Source organism: Lagopus leucura, unplaced genomic scaffold (genome assembly GCF_019238085.1).
Source record: "Lagopus leucura isolate 7727_CA_CO unplaced genomic scaffold, USGS_WTPT01 Super-Scaffold_100022, whole genome shotgun sequence".
In the NCBI taxonomy this organism is placed as follows: domain Eukaryota; kingdom Metazoa; phylum Chordata; class Aves; order Galliformes; family Phasianidae; genus Lagopus; species Lagopus leucura.
In genome coordinates this window covers 5,370,151-5,389,025 of record NW_024962275.1, presented here as the reverse complement: position 1 = coordinate 5,389,025, position 18,875 = coordinate 5,370,151, and the positions used below count along the sequence as shown (strand labels likewise).

At 56.8% G+C, this 18,875-nt stretch overlaps 3 protein-coding genes and 1 non-coding gene across 4 annotated transcripts; 2 read left to right on the top strand and 2 right to left on the bottom strand.

The window, feature by feature from the left end:
* Positions 1 to 61: 61 nt before the first annotated feature.
* On the bottom strand, positions 62 to 9,440 carry SLC27A4 (solute carrier family 27 member 4). Its single transcript, XM_042879329.1, has 13 exons — positions 9,360 to 9,440; positions 7,327 to 7,493; positions 6,323 to 6,717; positions 5,517 to 5,675; positions 5,089 to 5,158; positions 4,887 to 4,978; positions 4,296 to 4,405; positions 3,702 to 3,911; positions 3,360 to 3,486; positions 3,040 to 3,177; positions 2,719 to 2,883; positions 2,127 to 2,273; positions 62 to 1,782 (listed from the first exon to the last, which is right to left on the bottom strand). The coding sequence occupies exons 2-13, from the start codon at positions 7,485 to 7,487 to the stop codon at positions 1,625 to 1,627; spliced, it is 1,932 nt and encodes a 643-aa protein (XP_042735263.1). The 5' UTR covers positions 7,488 to 7,493; positions 9,360 to 9,440; the 3' UTR covers positions 62 to 1,624.
* A 265-nt stretch (positions 9,441 to 9,705) lies between these two features.
* On the top strand, positions 9,706 to 9,798 carry TRNAR-UCU. The gene is made up of 2 exons: positions 9,706 to 9,742; positions 9,763 to 9,798. It is a non-coding gene; the product is annotated as a tRNA-Arg (tRNA).
* Positions 9,799 to 10,417: 619 nt separating this feature from the next.
* Positions 10,418 to 14,845, bottom strand: COQ4 (coenzyme Q4). Its single transcript, XM_042879009.1, has 7 exons — positions 14,788 to 14,845; positions 14,528 to 14,707; positions 13,899 to 13,995; positions 12,651 to 12,753; positions 12,211 to 12,340; positions 11,518 to 11,611; positions 10,418 to 11,271 (listed from the first exon to the last, which is right to left on the bottom strand). The coding sequence occupies exons 1-7, from the start codon at positions 14,843 to 14,845 to the stop codon at positions 11,109 to 11,111; spliced, it is 825 nt and encodes a 274-aa protein (XP_042734943.1). The 3' UTR covers positions 10,418 to 11,108.
* Positions 14,846 to 14,883: 38 nt separating this feature from the next.
* TRUB2 (TruB pseudouridine synthase family member 2) lies at positions 14,884 to 18,679 on the top strand. The gene is made up of 8 exons (XM_042879276.1): positions 14,884 to 14,980; positions 15,058 to 15,177; positions 15,267 to 15,341; positions 15,524 to 15,585; positions 15,773 to 15,854; positions 16,423 to 16,495; positions 16,890 to 17,026; positions 17,790 to 18,679. Exons 1-8 carry the CDS (start codon positions 14,884 to 14,886, stop codon positions 18,077 to 18,079), a joined length of 936 nt encoding a protein of 311 aa, XP_042735210.1. The 3' UTR covers positions 18,080 to 18,679.
* The last annotated feature ends 196 nt before the right edge of the window (positions 18,680 to 18,875 follow it).

The following is an 18,875-nucleotide window of genomic DNA, read 5'->3' as shown; positions in this document are numbered from 1 at the left end:
CACAGTTCCCTCCTCCCAATCATTGCAGGACCACACAAGCAAGAAGTAGGAAACTCCAGCATAGCCCGTAGTCGTATTTAATTGTGAGGACAGGACAGACTGGGGCAGGCAGGTATGGTGGTGTGGAAGCACAGCTCGAAAAGCAAACACACCCTGTCCTCACAAGAGACAGAAGTCATTTTAAGGATTAACCCTGCTGAAAGCATAAAAACAAACCATTAAAAAAAGAAAAAAAAAAAAAAAAAAAAAAAAAAAAAGAATTAATCCCAAACCAGAGTTTCTCTGGAACAGATGTTTCTGCTTGGTCTCCAAAGACTGGAATCAGACACTGCTGCTAAGGCTGCTTCACATCAGACACATTGCAGAGAATTCACATAGCACAAGTCGAGTGTTTAACATGGACATTTCAGTTCAGAGGCCCAGCTCCTGCAGCAGAGTTGGGTTAGGCTCTTGCAGGAGGGGGCACAGAGCACACGAAATCAGGCTGTCACAGAGACAACTCTCTGAAGGATTTTCTCCCTTCCAGGCAAGTTGCCTCCCACATTCAGGACACAGATATCACAGCAGGAAAGTTCCTAGAGTTGCTCTGTGATCCCAAGGTGCTGAGTACGTTTAAGCAAAGGCAAACCAAACCCTTCATTGCCACTTTCCCACCTATTTTATACAGGAAAGAAGGTGCACAAAACAAGGCTGCATCCATGAAAGGTGGAAATAAGAGACCCAGAAAACTGTCCATAAGATAGCAGGGTTCACTCATGTCCTTCACCACGGAGCAAGGCCACAAGGACATACATGGCTGCACCCATGCTGGAAGAGGAGAATCAGTCCCAGATGATCATCCTATCTCCCTGTGAGAGAAAAGGGCTCTCCAAGAGAGGACAGGTCTAGGATATCCCTCCACCTACTGCACAAACCCGGGACACATTCAAAAGTACAGACAATAAATTAAGATTGAAAAAAAAAAAAAATAAAAAAATCAGCGTGTATAATATATGTATATATATGTGTATAATGTGCGTGTGATTGTGAAAAATAGAAATGTCAACCTCAGGAGAGAGCAAGGCATAGTAGAAACACATCCCTATCCCTCTCCTGAGCCCAGCTCTACCCTGCTTCCCTGATTCACAGCACAAACATGACACCAGTGGGCCATGCAGGGGTAGGGGCTGCACTTGGCACCCAGCTTCCCTCTGCTGGTGCCATGAAGGAGCTGGCTGCATGGTGGAGGAGTGAGGAGAAGAGCCCAGCAATGGTCCCTTCATGGGCTTCATAACGAAGGATTGCTGCGGGCTGGAAAAGAGAGGGAAAGACAGGAAAAGCAAAATGGAATGGCAGGGGCACCCCACCCCTCCCCAACTGGCCAGGGCCCCTGCCCATCCTGTGGCATGGGACCATCACCATTGTACCAAGTAGAAAATAAAGCCATGATGAGTTTATGCTTTGGTATGTAATCATCTCCCTCCCCTGAGTCCCCGCTGCATTTCCCCAACCCATGATCTGTAAAACTTGTCAAACAAAATCTCTAGTGTGCCTTTATACTCCTTGAACCTTTCCTTCCCCAGTGTCTGCCCTGTCCCTCTTCCCCCAGCAAGATTTGGGGAGCTGCCTTGCTTGATCCCCACTGTTACAGCTTCTGCTGTCCCGACTGGATCCTGTCAAACGCCTCCTGGTCCAAGGGCAGGTAGCGGCCTTGCCTGCAGTCCAAGAAGTACAACTTGTCCTTCACCAGTGTGGGGTCAAAGCCCTGCTTACGCAGCTCCACCTTCTGGAATTTGTAGGTGCCTGGCACATGGGGAAAGAAAAGGGAGCAAGGGGTTGCTGACTGCATGCACTCCCACCTCTGCTCTGCTGTGCTGCACCACATCTTGCTGCCAAACCATGAAGCTCACAGCAGAGACATCTTAGCATCAGCTGCCATCCTGAGCGTTGCACTCCCAGGTCTCCAAACTACCAGAGGAGCTGGTAGGACCAGGGGCTCATAGGGCAGACATGCTCCATCCCAACACCGACTCCACTGCAGATCAGCCCCTCTGCCCACGCAGCCGCTGTGCACCACGGAGCACAGTGCCTTTCCCCATGCTCCCCCCAGCTGCATGCCCTCTATGACAGCACAGAAAGCGGCTCACTTGTCTTGGAGACCTCTTGCAGGAACCGCAGGAAGACAGGCTGTGCATACAGAGGCAGGGCCTTTTTCAGCTGGCTGGCAAAGCTCTCCAGATCACAGGAGTTCTCTGGGTCAGCAATGGCTGCCATTCCTGCCTTCCCTTCAGTGCCTGAGAGACAGAAAAGAAGGGAGAATTCTTGGGCACGCTGTCCTTGCATCACTTCCGTTTGCCCCACATCACCGAGGCCTCTGGCACATTCCCTGCTTTGTACAAAGCACCAAGTGTCCAGCTGTGACACTGCCTGTGTCACCAGCCTGCAGCCACGGCTACCAGTGACACCCTGTGGTCACCATCATGTCCTCCCAGAGGAGGCACTTGCAGCCTATCCCAAAAGGACTCAAGCTCCTTCCAAACCAGGCAGAACCAGTCAAACATCTGCCTGAGGGAGGGAACCCTTTGGCTCCTGCCAGTCACACCCCCAGTAGTCTCTTCCCAGCTTACAAGGAGCCTCTGTCCAGCCTCTTGTGAAAGGACATGACCTGGACAAGCAAGACACACCTCCAGGTACAGCAGCCTGCGTGCCTCCACTGTTCTCCCCTCCCCTCTCAGTTACCTGGGATCTCCACCCCGTATACAACCACGTCTGTCAGGTTGAGGATGCGGCTCAGTGTCCCCTCCACCTCAGTAGTGGAGACATTCTCTCCCTTCCAGCGGAACGTGTCTCCGGTGCGGTCCCGAAAATACATGTAGCCGTATTTGTCCATCACCAGGACATCCCCTACAGGAAAGGGGCAGATTTGCAGAAAAATGAGGTGTGAGAGGAGCTAAGTGCTTCCCCAGAGCATCTCAGGACAGTGTCACCAGCCTGGGACATCCCTGAGCCCAGCCAAGTGGCCCCCTCCTCTCAGCAGACACAAGGGCACTACTCGCCTACCTGTGAGATAGGCAGCATCCCCTTTTGCAAACACATCCCTGGCGATTTTCTTGCTGGTAGCTGACTGATTCAGGTAGCCATCAAAGTGCTGCAGAGGGTTGTTCTTGACAATGCGGCCCACCAGCTGCCCCGGCTCCCCTGCAGAGAGAGCAGAAGGGGTGAATGGAGGAAGCAACCACTCATGCACAAGGAAAAAGGGTGTTTAACAGGGTTGGTGTGGTTTAACAAACCAAGGACTTAAACCTAACTAAGTTACCATGAAGTACATGACAAAAGATCCACACAGGGCTGAGGAGATGCACCCCAGTGGTTCCCCTTACCTGGTTTGCAGCGGATGCAGACACCATCCGGCCCCCGGATCAGCTCCATGGTGTCTTCATCCACTTTCACCAAGCCAATGGGGTACACCCCTGGCAAGATCCTGCTGTTGAAGCCACAGGACCCAACCTAGGATAAAAGGCACTCAGAGCCATAAGTAGCAGGAACATCATTCCTGCCCCAAGCTGGCACCACAAAAGCACAGTCAAAACCCTGCAGGCGGATCTTAATGCATGCCAAGCTTCTTGGAACAAGGAACCTGCAGCCAACAGCCCTGCTGGGTTTCAACCCCCGCCAGGCCAGCAGGCACCCCCTGGGGCATGGGGAGGGTGGCAAAGACTTACATTATTGTCGAAGTTCCCCAGGCCGCAGTTGCACTCGGTGGCCCCGTAGAACTCAGCCACCTGGGCGATGCCAAAGCGGGCCATGAACTCTCTCCAGATGGAAGCTCGCAGCCCATTGCCCAGCGCCATGCGCACCCGGTGCTGCCGCTCCACCTCCTGGAAGGGCTGGTTCAGCAGGTAGCGGCAGATCTCCCCAATGTACTGCACAATCTAGCAGGGACAAAGAGAAAGGACACGTTAGGACCCTCCACCACAGCCTGGGATATTTAAGGTGTTCTTTGGGGTGGGCAGGAATGGAACAACATGCACACAGTCCCCTACAGAGGATGTGCTATTATCCAGGGGTCCCGCCAACTTGTCCCTTGCCCAGCCATCTCTGGCAAACACTCTCCTCCAATTTATAAAACCTATCCAAGACCTGGCTAATGCTGGAGCATGGGAAACATGGAACGACAGCTGGAGGTGGGAAGGATACAGCTCCACCACTTTGGAAGGTATTTCAGGACAGACAGGCAGAACGAGTCCAAGCCTTTCCTTCTTGCAGCAGCTGGGCTCACCCCAACTCAGCACAGATCCCCAGGCATGTGGCCTCACCGTGCAGTTGTACTTCACGCAGTCCTCCCAGAAGTGTGAGGCTGAGAACTTCTTGCGGATGACGACTGTCATGCCCTGCAGCAAGCACTGCCCGATGCCCACGATGTTCCCTGCAGAGAGGCAGCCAGGAAAGCCCTCAGTACCCACACACCATACCCAGCCAGAGCGAGGCAGGAGCCACACCCCGGCTCTCAGCAGGTCTCTCATCTGGCCACAGCCTCCAGGACCCCAGGGCAACAGGACAGTGGCATGTGAGGCAGCGCCTTGCACCTAGACATCCCACCATGCCTCAGTCAGCAAGGTGGGCACTGCTTCCCCTTCCTCACCCCTTTTCTCATGAGTCAGCAATACAATGCAGCTATTCCAAAGCCAGGCCAAGGGCTGGGATAGTCCTCCCCACACAACAGTCCCCACTCCAGAAGTCAACCAGATCAATTCCTGGCTCTCAGATAAAGAGGTCACACACTGCCAGCAGCAGCCAGCTCCTCTTTGACACAAAGATCACTGCTGCACCAATCCCCAGCCTGAGCTCAGGGCTTGGCAGAAGGGAAGCAAAGTCCAGGCAAGCAAGGTCCCAAAGGCACACATTACCTGCAGCGTGGTAAAGTGGAAGGCAGTCATACATCACATCATCGGGTCTCATGCGAAAACCGTAAAAAACCAAGCTGGCCATGCGGAAATACCTGCAGTGGGGAAACCAAGGGGTGCATCAGAAGCAGGGCCAGAGGCCTGGTGCCAGGATGGGGCAGAGCTCTGCCCCCTTCCTCCTCAGAGCTCCTGCCCACTGCCTTACCTGCAGTTCACCACAATAGCAGCCTTGGGCATTCCCGTAGTGCCAGAGGTGTAGATATAGAAGAGTTTATCTGGAGAGGAATGAGGAGACAAAGTCACACATGCAGTGTGACCTAGATCACTGCACCTGATCTAGGTGGAGCTGGCTGAAGCATAAGGTGGGGGCAAGTCAAAGTGTACTCTGCTCATATCACAATAAATTTTGTTATGTGATAAAGAACATGCTGGGTTTGCCCCAGGTCTGTTTGAACACATGGAGGGCACATGGCACTGCACCACATGCAGCCAGACTTCAGCCCCCCTTTAAACATTCCAGGCTCTGCTGCTGAAGTCTGCCCTCAGCATCCCGAGCAGATGTTCTCGCCAGTGTTGTGACCAGATGATCCACAGAAATACCACGAGTTGGGCTCCCAAAAGCTGACCACGTACCCAGAAAGCCCTTCTCAGGGGGATCTGGCTGGTGTCGAAGAGCTGTCTGCAGGAGGGGATCCAGGTGCTTTGCACCAGGAAGTGCAGATTCAAGGCTTCCTTCTCCTGACCAGAAGAGATGGACAGACTTCTCCATGGAGGACTGCACCTCCTTCATAGCTGAGAAAGTAAAGAGGAGAGGTAGAGAAAGAGCACCAGGTGAGTACAGCACAGCGATTCCCTGTCCTTGCAGGCAGCCTTGGGAAGATAATGCCCCAGGTAGCTGTACCCTCACTGTGCTCAGCAGAACCCCAAAAGGCCTGACAACCCTCCCAGGCAGATGTTGCTCCTATGTCAAACAGCTGGTACCACAGCCCAGGCCTCTTCAGAGACTTGAAGATCCTGTTCTCCACTTCTTCCCAGCCAAAACTTTGTGGTGCTGAGAGGTCTTTCGACACCATCAGCCGCAGGGGTGTAGGCTGAAACATGAAGGCAGGTGCTGCAAGATTGTGGCAAACAGTGTGGGGAGCCCCAAGGGAGTCTCATCCCTTCCATCAGGGCAGGCCTGGCACAGCACAGGGCTCCATGCAGTGCGTGGACATGAGAGGAACCTCTAGCACAAGGAAGAATCCTTGCATCCATGTGGGCCTTACAGAGAACACTGAACCCATCCACCTCTGCTGCCTACTAACAGAAAGAAAATCAGATCCAATTCCTGAATAATTCAGCTGTTCACACTTTTTGAGACCCTGCTCTATTCCCTGCAGGAAAGGAGCACTGAATCCACAGAGCCTAAAAACCTCCTGAAGCATCTGCCTGCGTCTCACCTTCCATCATTTCCACTCCAAAAACCACAGCCTTGGAGTTGGAGATGGTGATGCAGTGCAGCAAGGCCTCCATGCGTAGGTTGGAATTCACCAGGGCCGTCTCCACCCCGATCTTGGCCAGGCCGAGCCACAGCCCCACGTACTGATTGCGGGACTCCATGAACAGAGCCACCACATCACCAGAGCGGAAGCCTTGGCCATGGAAGAAATTGGCCACTTGGTTGGAGTACTCATCCAGCTGCCGGAAGGTCCAGCTCTCGCCCGTGCCTTGGAAGATCAGTGCTGTTTTCTCTGGACACTTGCTTGCAGTTTTCTGGAAGATCTTGGCGATTGTGTTCTTCTCCTTCACGTGCCTCCACACCTGCCACTTCACCTGCAGCAGAATCAGCCCCGTGCTGCCAAAATAGAGGGAACAAGAGGGAAGCTGCTCAGTGAGCCCTGCAAAACCACCTCCTCCAGCAAAGACAGCACAGCGACCTTGCCAGGAGCTGCAATATTCCAGCACTGCTCCAGGTGTTACTCTAGATGAGCAGCAGCTCTGGGTGCTTCCCTGAAAAGCATGGATATAGGCAGAGGCCCTCTGCAAAGGCACTTATGGGAATGAGGGCAGGGAGAGATGTTTCGGAAGGCTGCAGACTGGGATGCCCTCGCTTCAAAGGAGCGCCCTGGAGCCTCAGGTGCTCTCCAAAAGGTGCCACTCTGTCCCACATGCAGATCTCTGCCAAAAGCTGGCACAGCCTAGTACCAGCTCAGAGCTGCCCCTGCCCAGTCAGCCGGTGCAATGCCAGCAGTTTTAGGGACAGGATAAAGTACAAGGACAATCAGTAGACTTTAGAGCTCAGCTGAAATCTATATTTCCTGTGAAAACTTTGCCCCAGAGTTTAGAGCCTTCAGGGCACAGCAGAAGATGATCTCCTTCAAGCTGGGCCAGATGCCAACAGAGAGCTGGGGTTATGCTCACACACCCCAGTGCGCAGTTGGGCCACCCCAAACAGGATACCTACGTGACATCCCTTCGTATTGTTTTGATGACTATGAGGAAGAAGTCCCATCCCCCTGATCCCAGGTAGAAGATGAAGAGAGCAGGGATGGCCTGGGCCCAGGACAGCTCCAGGCTGACCCTGAAGAACAGCAGCAGTGCTGCGAAGGCAGCCAAACGCAGCATCTTGGCCTGTGGAGAGAGAGAAAGCACAAATATTGACCTACACACACTGAACAATAAGAGACCCACAGGCAGGGGATGCATTAGCTGCTCCCAGTTCCCTGGATGAGGCCCAGAGCCACCACTTCTCCTGGCAGTGAGGACGTAACCCATCAGGCTGATGTTAGCAGACCCTGCCCATGGCACACGCATGGCACTGCTCAGAACCCACCAAAAGCCTGGCTGTTCCTCTCTGCAGACCCCTGGCCTGCACACCAGCCAGGGACACGGACACATCCCAGTAGTGTCAGATGTAGGATGAGGCCACCTCACAGGTGTGACAGTGCAGCTGTGCAGGAGACCCCATACAGATGTTAGGAGGCACCAGAGCAATGCCAGGCAGGGTGAGCTCAGCTCTCACACCCAACCCAGGACAGTCCAGATCCAAATTCCTCCCTGCCCCAAGGATCCCTACAGCCCAGCTCTCCCATGCCCACAGCACCAACATGTGCCCAGGACAGCTGCTGGACTGCGGAGCTCAGTCTGACACTGCTCCAACGGGATGAGGACACTCCATCTTCTGATCTCTGCCTGTGTTTGTAAACCCGTGTCAGAGGGCAGCTTCCTGGCCTGGAGGCACGGCCGGGCGGGCGATGGCCACGAGGCACAGCGAGGGCTGTCCCAGCTGCTGGGTGCACCCAGGCCCCATCCCCAAGCCCTGTGGATAGACTGTGATATTTCTGTTTCAAACGCTCCCAGTCACAGCTCCAGGACTCACAGGTGACCATGATTTAGCAAAGGCTATTCCCAGGCAGCAGCGTGACCTAAGCGCAGTGACAGCTCCTAGATAACACCAGTCCTTCCCGGCACGGCCTCAGAGGAATGAAATTCTGGCACAATTCCCCTTCCCCTTTTGAAGATGATTCCCTGCTCTGAGACTGGCAGCCACAGCCCCAGGCTGCCCCATGTGAGATAGCATCCAAGCATGTCATGCAGCACCCGAGCTGTGACCCTGGAGCAGGCAGGGATGGCCCCAAGCCCGCAACACAGGGATGTCCTACAGCCCCGACCCAGACATCTCACTCCTGCCCCCGGCTCCAAGCCTCCTCCCGAGCAGCTCAGTGTCCCCCAGTTGCTTTCAGAAGGGCAGGACCCTCCTTATTTTACCCCCGCGAACCTCTTTATGCGGCTTAACGGGGAAACCACCAAACCGCCGCACTCCAGCCAAGCGCCGGGCCCTCCCTTACACCTCCAGCATCGGACACGAGCGGTGAAGCGGCCGGGGGGGGTCACGTCGCGTGGGCAGCAAGGCGTTCCACCGCCCACACGAGGCGGGCAGGCCCGGGCAGGCGCCCGCCATCCGCTCCCATCTCCGCCGCACACAGCGGCCCGTCGGCAGCGCGGACGGCCGCCGCCCAACCGAGCGCTGCCCCGCGCCCACCTCCACGCCCACCGCGCGCGGCTCCGAGGCGCCCAGCCGGGCGGCTTCGCTGGGGGGGGGGGGGGGCAGACGGGATGGACGGCGGCGGGGGGGCCGCACGGCGGGCACAGGGCTGCGGAGGGCGGGGGGGCACCGCGCATCCGCCGCAGAGCCCGGAGCTCCAGGCCGGCGCCGCAGCCCCCGGCGCCGCGCTTCCATTCCTGCGGAGCCTCCGCGGCTCTCCCCGGCTCGGGGCGGCACCGGGACCCTCCCGCCCGCTCCCGCCTCCCGCTGCCGCAGTCCCCGCCGCGCCTCGCCCTGCCCGAAACCGGCTCCGAACCTCCCGTCGGAGCCGCACCGCCTCCACGGGGCGCCTCGGGCAGCGGCTGAACCCCCGCCGATCTCCGCACCGGGAGCCCCTCCGATTCAGCGGGGGAGGCCGCGAGAAGGGAGAAGGGGACGGGCCGCGCTCTTACCGGGATCCAGCGCGTTCCAGTGCGGCCCGGCCACCTGCACCGCCGCCGGGAGCGGGGCCGGGAGCAATGAGCGGGGAGCTGGGCCCGCCCGCCGCTGCGGCACGGGGCGGGGCGGGGCGGAGCGCTCCGTGCAGCCCGCCGGGAGCTGTAGTCCCACCCGGCGCCGCCTCTCCGCTCCGAGGCTCCGGCGGCGCTGCGGGGCGAGCGTTGCCTCGGCCGCTTCTCCGCTCCCAGCTCCGCTCCCGGTGGCGGTGGCGGCAGCGGCAGAAGCGGCGGCCCCGAGCGCGGCGCGGGGCGGGACGCTGCGCGGCGGGAAGAGGCGGCGAAGGCGGCGGGGCTGTCCGACGGCTCTGTGGCGCAATGGATAGCGCATTGGACTTCTAGCGCGGCGGTGACGGGAGTCATTCAAAGGTTGTGGGTTCGAGTCCCACCAGAGTCGCATTTTGCCCGAGAGCGCGGAGCGGCCGCCGCCTCCCGCCCCCTGCACGGAGCGCTGCCGGCACCGCGGGGCGGCGGACGTGACGTGAATGGCGGGGCCTCGGCGTTTTGAAGGCGGGGAGCGCGGCGCGGCGCAGAGCCGCCCGATCCCGGAGCTGCGGGCGGGAGGCGGCTGTGCGCCGGCTGTGCTGACAGCGGGGCCGGGTGTGCGCGCAGGGAGATGCTGCGCCGGGCGGTGGGGAGGGGGATCGCAGCATCGGCCCGACGGGTTCCTCTGTTTTGGAATGAAATAACCGCCTCCTCGTCCCCATGCGCACCGCAGCGGGCAGCAGGGCGGCAGGCAGCCGCAAGCTCGGCACTCAAAAGAAAAAAAAAATAAGACAAATCCGCAGTGATGTGGCAAAACCGGGAGGCGAAGCTGCCCGACCTCCCGCATCCGGACACGGACACGTCACCTCCCGTGGGCCGGAACCGTGCCAGGACGCGGTGGCACAGCCTGGCGCTGGGGCGGCCCGAGGTGACGTCTCGTGGAATCCCGGACCCGAAAAGTGCCGAGGTCTCACGTCACATCTCCCCACCAGACCGGGAGAGAAGGCGGGTGGGAGGAGGGAGAAGGAACCATAGCTCCACCACAGGCTTTATTGAGCAAGAAGGAATTTCAACAGCAAACCTCCCCGCACGCAGCCCCGCCTGCCTTGTGGCTCTGCCCCTGCTCTGCAAACAGCCGCTGGCACGCTGAACCCTCAACCCACACTGCGAGCAGCGCCCGGATGCAGGGCAGCCTCCAGTCCTGCTCTCCTAGGACTCTGCCCTACTCCCCATCACACCACCTCACTGTCAGAGGAAGACAATTCCTATCAAAAACCTCTCACAATGACATTTTTGACGAGGAGGGCCTCAGGGCAGCCTGGAATCTTCTGACAGCAGCTCCAGCAGGGTTAACATCCAGACAGCAGAGCCAGGCTGAGCACCCAGCCCTGTGCACAGCAGCAGGGCACCCCGACCCCTGCACGCCATGAATTTGCTGTGTCTGCATTCACTCCCAACCCAGCAAAACCCAGCTGCAAAAGCATGACCAGGACTTGGCCACCTTTCCACCCGCTGACAAACAGCAGAAGAGGTCACATTTTGTCAGGGCACAGGGAGGTCTCTCCCAGCAGGGGGCTGCCAGATCTTGACAGTAGAGAACAGCACCAGGCCGGCACCAGCAGAGCCACACTGCACTCATGCAGCAGCAGGAGATGGAGCAGTGCAGGGAACAGCTGCCAACGGGGGATCCCCCATTCCCCTCCCTCCCCCCAGCATGAGCTCTCACACACGGACAGCCGGAGGGGGGAAGATGCCAATTTCCTCCCGCAGGGACTCCACGCTCTGCTCCCAGCGCTGCTCATAATAGACATTGAGGACACAGCTGGCGTTGCGCCCGCTCCGGACCGCCCATGGAATCAGCTCGGTGGCCAGGACCTGCAGCTTTCTGCAACAAAGGGCACAGAAGACAATGGTTTTCATTTCCACATTTGGTTTTCTATTTCCTCTTCCAAGTCCCTGTTCCAGGCAGATGCAAACCCTACATCCCTGCACCCTTCAGCACTCCTGCTTATCTCACAGGGGAAACTGAGGCATGGGACGGGACTCTGTGTGGGAAGGTTACAGCCAGCAGCAAACCCAGGATCAGAACTCAGGTTAACATGGACCCTCATCAGACAGCATCACTGCCTACCGTGCGTTGAGACGAACGGGGCCAAACGCTGCTCCCAGCACACACATGGGCAGCCCCGTCTGGACGGCTTCAAACCATTTCACCACCACTTCACCTGGCAGGAAGCAGAGCACTGTGAGCAGGCACAGGGCACGATCCCACACCGGGATGGGAGCCCTGCTCTTCCCCCAGGGACAGCCCAGCCGCCAGCCCCAGGAGCAGCACCGCTTGTCACTGCCCCACAAGCTTGGGCATGGCCCAGGCAGGCTGGGCTCCTGGAGATCTTTAGCGATGCAATTGCTAAATGAGGATTTTCCCGTGTATCTTTCCCTATCTCCCAGCATGGGAAAGCCCATTTTCATCCATTGTCACATCTCAGCCAGAAGCTTCCAAGGGACCAGAAATGCTGGTTCCTGCTGGCTCATCAGCAAGGCTCAGCTTGTGACTGAGTCAGACACAAAATGAGGGGAAAGGACATGGGGATGCATGGATAAGGAACCAGGAAACCCCTAAGCTTGCGCTCTGATCTTGCAAAATACCACATCATGGTAAACCCAGCAGGCACTGAACAGCCACAGATGATGGATGACAGCAGTGCAGGACAGGGATTGCGGCCAACCTCCCTGTGCACCTCTGTAGGCTGGGGATTAGGGATTCTGATGGGTCAAAAGCCATCACTGGGGTCGATGGGCAGCATGGAACGTGGCAGCTCACCCAGCATGTTGGTGGGCATGCCCAGCAGGGTGTGCATCAGGTCGTGCACTTCCCGGTACCGCTGGATCACGTACGCCAGCTCTTCATCATCCACGAACTTGGCTGGCATGCGGGTGTCTGGAGAAACCTTCTGCAAGGGCAAAGAGGTGCAGGTCAGTCAGAACTCGAAGCCTCTCATTTTAATCTTTAACACACAGCAATGCAGAGCTCCCCATCAGTGTATTTCTCAGCTCCTAATGCTGTGAGTATCATTTACACAGATAAAACACACAGCACTGAGGATGCATCACCCACACCCAGCATCACATCCCGACCTCCCAACTCCCACCAATTCCCTTCATCTCCAGGTGCTCTATGGGCTTCTCCACAGCCACAGCCTGCCTCTAAATCTCATCTATGCTCCTGGCACAGAGACAAGCACAGCGAGATCCCACACTCACATTGTCCTCCAAGAAGCGGATGTATTCACGGCCCAGCGTGCCAGCAGGCAGCCCCCGCAGCCGGGCCATGTCCAGCGTGGAGAGGCGGATGCGAGGCCGCTCCCTGAAACAGAAAGCACTGAGCATCGTGTGGGACCCACACAATGGGGGCCCTGGGCAGATGAAGACTTGGAAACCCCTCCCTGCGCAGCCCCCCAAGTGCTCCCACAAGGATGCGTTCTTTAAGGAGTCCACCTGAAGCCCTGGCAATGAGAACTGCAACCTCTGTCCACTCCAGCAGCTCTGGAGGAGAAATGCAGTGCTTGCACTGAGCCTGGCTAGCAGTCAGGCCCAGAGAGTGGATCTCAGTGCCCCTGTGAAACAGACAGACTTCAAAGCAACAGCCTGAGAGAGGGTAAGGTGTTTGTTCTAAATGCAGGTTTTGCTTCTTTCCTGCTCAGGCTTTCATTGGCAGCCACGTGGCGGCCAAGCACAGAAAGGCCTCCTGCCCAGGCTGGTGGCAAACAGGCACCATGTAGCAATGGAATGGAACAAAAGCCTTTTCATTTCTGCACAGGACAAATTTTCCTCCTGATAAAAGCCTGAGTGGATCCAGGAGCTGCCCGGATGCCAGGGAGATAAATAGGATGAGCACCACCTCTACCCTGACTGCAGCAAATGCTTCCTTGTATCCCTCATCAGCTGAAGGGACTGGAAAAAAAAGAGGAAGGACAGTGAGATCGTGGTTAATCAGAGCCTTATTGAGTCCTTCCTGGTCCTCAGACTTGTGCCCAACGAGTCCCCACAGACACAGAAGCAAAAGCCATCAAGTCTTATCTCACAGCTTAGGGAGATGCCGAGGGTGGTGGAATGAAAATGTGGAGGTGCCTATGGAGAAGACAAAGCAGTGGGGGTGGAGTCCCCAGTGGAGGAGATGCTGCAGAGGACAAAGCAGAGAAAACACACTGCATCCACACAAAGAGAGACAGAACCTTCCAGGGCAGCAGAGCACAACAGACAGCGATGTTGAAACAGGGCCCAGGGGCTCCGTGCTGCTGCTCCTGGATCTGCTGCTGGGCTTTGCGGAGCACTAAGTATGGAGCAAAATCCACAGCCAGGAGGCTCAGAGCTGACAGATGCCTGAGCTCCTCAAATGGCAGCAGTGTGGGGCTCTCCTTTACAGGGCCCAGGGAAGGCGCTCGGACCCATGGGGCAGAGGGATGGGGTCTGACAGAGGTGGAGGGCCAGGGCCGGGTGTGGGGGACGCACTGGAGGATGCGGTAACCTTCAGGGTCATTCCTCATCCTGTCTCGCAGCTTGGGCAGGGCAAGGCAGCCCGTGGTCTCACCGAGGACTGCCACCATGTCTGAAAGAGAGACCGCACAGTGACACACCAACAGCACAATCCTGCACACGTTTTGCATTTGCACCACCTGGACACATTTGGTTGACAGGGGAGGGAAGGGGGCACCGAGCGCTGCAGGCAGGCACAGATCTGTTTGGCAGGGGCTCACGGAATCATTCAGGTTGGAAAAGCTTTCTCAAGTCCAACCCCAGCCCACCCCCATGCCCACCGACACGTCCCTCAGTGCCACATCTCCACAGGTCTGGAACACTTCCATGGATGGTGACCCCAGCACTGCCTTGGCAGCTGCGTCAGTGCAGCACCGCTCCTTGTGAGAAGGAATGTTCCCCAAACCCAGCCTGAACCCCCCAGCACTACGTGGGGCCAACACCTCTCATCCTATTGCTGTTCCCCAGGAGCAGAGGCCGACCCACCTCACCACAACTCCTTTCAGGGATTGCGGGGAGCAATGAGGTCTCCCCCGAGCCTCCTCTGCTCCGCACTCAGCCGTCCCAGCTCGCCAAGCCCCGCTCCGTGCCCCATCCCCACGCACCGTGTCTGTAGGGGTCCCACAGAGCCGCGCACGCCGAGCCGGCCGCCAGCAGCGCTTTCTGCAGCGGGCTGGTCGGGATGTGCCCGGGGTACAGCGGGACGCGCCCCGCCGGCTGTTCTTCCTCCTCCTCATCCTCCTGCTCCTCAGCGCGGGGCACGGCGCGGCCCAGCCCGGCTCTGCCTGCGGGGAGCGGCGGTAGCAGAGCTCAGAGTCACGACACCCTCGGGACGAGCCGCACCGCAGGCGCGGGTTTCCCTTACCCGGAGCGCCGCGCACCGCCCGCAGCAGCGCGGCCCGCACCGCCGCCCCCCGCAGCATGGCGCAGCCCCGGAAGCGGCGGGGCGGGGCGGGGCGGGATGGCGGCGGTTCCTGCGGGGCTGTTCGCGGTGTACAAACCGCCGGGAGTGGCGTGGAACCGCGTGCGGGATGCGGTGGAGACGCGGCTGCTGCGCGGTGAGCGGAGCTCCGGGAACCCCCCGTAAATAACACGCACGCGGCTCCGTCTCTGATTATCCTCCCGTTTCTTGCAGAGCTCAACGCGGCCCCAGCGCGGCCCCCGCGGAGCCGCATCCGCTTCCTGCCCGCTGCGAGCGCGGGGCCGCCGGCGTTGGAGGCCGTGCGGGTGCCGGTGTTGGCCGAGCACCGCCTGGGTGAGCGCCGGGAGCGGCGGAGAGGAGGGGGAGGGTCGGCATGGGGAGGGCCGGCAGGGTCCCGCGCTGACCGCCGTCTCTTTCCGCAGTTCGAGGGCCCCGCTTCACGCAGCTGAAGATCGGCGCCGGGCACCGGCTGGACGTGAAGGCGTCGGGGGTGTTCGGTGCGAGCGGGGCGCGGCGCGGTCGGGTGTTGGGGGACATCGAGGCGGCTCTGCCGTGCCGTCGGCACGCTGCTCCCACCGCCGCGGTGCTGCGGGATGGGCGGCGGGGTCGGCGGCTCCGGCTGGGGAGCGGCACGCGTGGAACTGGCGGCGCGGCTCTAAGCGTGCCTCCTGTGTTGCAGTGCTCGGTGTTGGGCACGGGAACAAGCTCCTGAGCCACCTGTACGACTGCCACCTGAGCAAGGTAGGCGCTGCGCAGTGCCACGGGCACCCAGGGATGGGGTCTGAGTCTCAGTGCCGCCCCGGAGGCGTTCCAGAGCCGTGGGACGCGGCACTGAGGGAGGTGTTGGTGGGATGGGCTGATGGCTGGATGTGATGCTGCTCAGTGGCTCTGAAGCTTTGATGGATGACACTCTCTGCTTTTCTTGGAGGTTTACACAGTCAGGGGGCAGTTTGGTAAAGCTACCGTGGACTTCTCAGACACTGGGAAGCTGATAGAGAAGACAACGTTTGGTAAGAAACTGAGTCGATGTGTTTAAGGAAAAAAAAAAAAACCTGAACAGAACACAAAACAAAGAGCACTCCTGCTGAATAGCAAGGCACTTGGCCAGGTAGAATGCACAGCAGTAGAAGGTAATGCTCCAAACACTTCCTGGCCACTCTGTGCACGTAGCCCACATGCAGTCAAGGTGCTTTTGTCCACCTGTGCTGAATGCAGCACGCACAAACCAGGCTGAGCCTTCATCCCAGCAGCTGCTGCTGGCATGGCTGGGAGCCAGGTGTGCTTATATCACATCTAGAGGTAGCGGTGAGAAGCCTTTGTGCAATTAAATCCTTCAGCCACTTGTAGGAGAAACTGGAGCCAACATCTTGAAATCAGTTAAGAAAAAATGACCCTTCCTTTGTAGTGCAGCACTGTGCTGCTCATTTACATGGCGCGATGAGCAGAGCCTACCCCACACTGAGGCTCCTGTGAACCATTTGGATGCGACCTGCTAACACCGATGGCACCACTCAGGCTGCTGTCCTTCCAGCTTCCAGATGGATAATTGAGACTTTGTTTCTATCTTGATATTTGCAGATCATATCACGAGGGAGAAGCTGGAACGGATTCTCGCCGTCATCCAAGGAACAAATCACAAGGCCTTGCTGATGTACGTATGTAAAAAGCATGGCGGTGTTTGCCATGACAGCTTGTAAAGGTTTGAGCACTAGATCAGAGCAGACAGAAGTCACAGAGTGCTCTGCATGCTGGTGAGGGACCACTGTTAAGTGTCCTTTTTTGTACTCTGACATCTCCAGCTCCATAGGACCTGCTGGCTGCAGTAAGACCTGCACTGATGTCTTACAGACGTGGCCAAGCACCTCCCTCCCAAACCTCCACACTGCTGCAAACAGTGCAGCATTAAGATGTGTGCAGAAACTTCATGCACGGGCAGTTCTGAGAATAACAAGTGCAGCTCTGCTTTAGTTGGGACTGCACCTATTTTGAATGCCATTGAAGAGAAGCACTCAGTGTCTGCTCTGCTCCTTTTCTCCTCTTTCCAGGCATTCTAACATCGATATGAAAACACAGGAGGCCTATGAGCTGGCTGTGAAGGGGCTGATTCGCCCCATGGGAAAAAGCCCCCCAATAATCACTGCCATCCGGTGTCTCCAGTTTGCACTCCCTGAATTCCAGCTAGGTAGGACTGGTGCAGAATGGACTGGGGGAGGTCTGGTGTGAATGTGTATATAAGTTGGTGAAATTCACTTTCCTGTTAGTGACCTCATGCACCATGAATTGGCGGGAGCTTGGTACCAACCAGTAATCCCTGCAGTGTCATGAGCTGTAGCTTCCAAGCTCAGCACAGCATCCCTTTGCTGGATGATCTCTGTAGTGCAAAGCCTTTGTTTTCCCCTTTTTCTGAGTGCAATTGTCTGAAACCTTTACAGAACTGAAGATGCTGCAGCAAATCAAACCAGTTGCACACCTCCCTCATTTTGCTTTCCCTGCTACTTGCAGATCGTAGACTGAGGCAAGAAACTTTGCAAAGTGAATGCCTATGGGGCAAAATTCTTCCTTGTGCTGATATTTAAATGCAGTGCAGCTCAGGGGGCATGGGAGCGTGTTTAAACATGGTTTGCTTTTCTGCAGTCGGTCTGCTATTGCTCACAAATAATTCATCACAAAGGTGGGAAGGTAAATCTTATCCACTTTAAAATATCTAAATCTCTCTGTCATTCTGCTGCATATACAGATCTGTTCTCTAAAGCTTTAGTTTCTGGGGGGGCCAGGACAGCCTGCAGTATTCCAGAAATGCACAATCCACCTGTGCTTTATCATAGCAATCTATTCTGCTGAACTGTTTCCTTCAGCATAAGCGTGATGGATGTCTGCACTACAGACAAGGTCTGAATTTGTCCCATTGCTTTGCCCGTTCTAAAGGAATCTCTCTGACCTTCCAGAAATTCACTGCTTGCACGAGACCCAGCAATACCTCCGCAAAGTAGTCCATGAGATCGGGCTGGAGCTGAAATCATCTGCTGTGTGCACACAAGTGCGAAGAACGCGGGACGGTGTCTTCACACTGGATGATGCTCTCCTGAGAACGCAGTGGAACCTGCAGAGCATACAGAATGCAATTCTGAACTGTCAGCTTAGAGTGAAAACCGAGTTAGAGAAAACAATGAGCCATTGGGATGGAAGTGTTCTTCAGGAGATGGATGCTGAGGCTGCCCACGCCGCTGACAGCTGAGTATGTGCTCCAGAGGGAACATCCACATCCCCTCTGCAGCACAGCAACAGAGCTACGTGCTGACAGGATGATGGACAGCAGAAGGAAAGAGGTTAATTGCAGTTCACTTCCACCATTTCTTCGAGATGACTTTCATCAGAGAGGCATTTTTCCGTTGACAGGCTGTATAATTTTAAAGCATTGTAAACAGTTCATTAACAGGAGTTAGCTGTGCCAAAATCCCTGTTGGCTTTGGGATCGTTAGGTTGCTATGGGATACAGAAGCCTCTTCCCAGATTGTTCAGCAGCAGGAAACACAGGCACCTTCTTACAGAGCTGTGTCCTCTTGACTGCACGATCTGCTTGCTCCTCTCAACCAGCAGCACAACTCCACTGCTGCACAGGTTTTTATTTTCCCCACGTTCCCCTAGCAAAAGTAGTGCCTTTGCTTTAGCCCCACTTTCAGAGCCAGAAATGAGACTAAAAGAGAGCTGCAAGGGAGGAAAGGCAGCTTACCTAAAGTTCAGCAGGGAAATGGCTGTCAGAGTGTGTGCAGTGCAGAAAGAGGGACTGACACAAAGATGCTGACAACATAAGGAATAAAACTGAAATTGACACGAAGGGAAAGAGGCTGTTTTTGAGTTCAGCACTACAGACAAGCACAGTGACCCTTTAATTAAGAAAGAAAAAGCTTTGTTTGCTTTTGCTGATGAACCAGGGGTGCTCAGGGGCTGTGGTGTGCTGTGCTTTGGCAGCTGCCTGCAGGCAGAGGTACTGCCTCTCTGTGGGGGTTTCAGTTCTGTAATTCCACTTGTTA

Coding starts and splice junctions, on each gene's coding strand:
- COQ4 (XM_042879009.1), bottom strand. CDS start 14,845: ATGCTGCGGGGGGCGGCGGTGCGGGCCGCGCTGCTGCGGGCGGTGCGC. Junction 14,708..14,787: donor GGCGGTGCGCGGCGCTCCGG/GTAAGGGAAACC, acceptor CGCTCCCCGCAG/GCAGAGCCGGGCTGGGCCGC. Junction 11,612..12,210: donor CATGCCCACCAACATGCTGG/GTGAGCTGCCAC, acceptor GCTTCCTGCCAG/GTGAAGTGGTGGTGAAATGG.
- TRUB2 (XM_042879276.1), top strand. CDS start 14,884: ATGGCGGCGGTTCCTGCGGGGCTGTTCGCGGTGTACAAACCGCCGGGA. Junction 14,981..15,057: donor GGAGACGCGGCTGCTGCGCG/GTGAGCGGAGCT, acceptor CGTTTCTTGCAG/AGCTCAACGCGGCCCCAGCG. Junction 17,027..17,789: donor ACTCCCTGAATTCCAGCTAG/GTAGGACTGGTG, acceptor CTGACCTTCCAG/AAATTCACTGCTTGCACGAG.
- SLC27A4 (XM_042879329.1), bottom strand. CDS start 7,487: ATGCTGCGTTTGGCTGCCTTCGCAGCACTGCTGCTGTTCTTCAGGGTC. Junction 2,274..2,718: donor ATACGGGGTGGAGATCCCAG/GTAACTGAGAGG, acceptor TCTGTCTCTCAG/GCACTGAAGGGAAGGCAGGA. Junction 1,783..2,126: donor GCAAGAGGTCTCCAAGACAA/GTGAGCCGCTTT, acceptor CCCATGTGCCAG/GCACCTACAAATTCCAGAAG.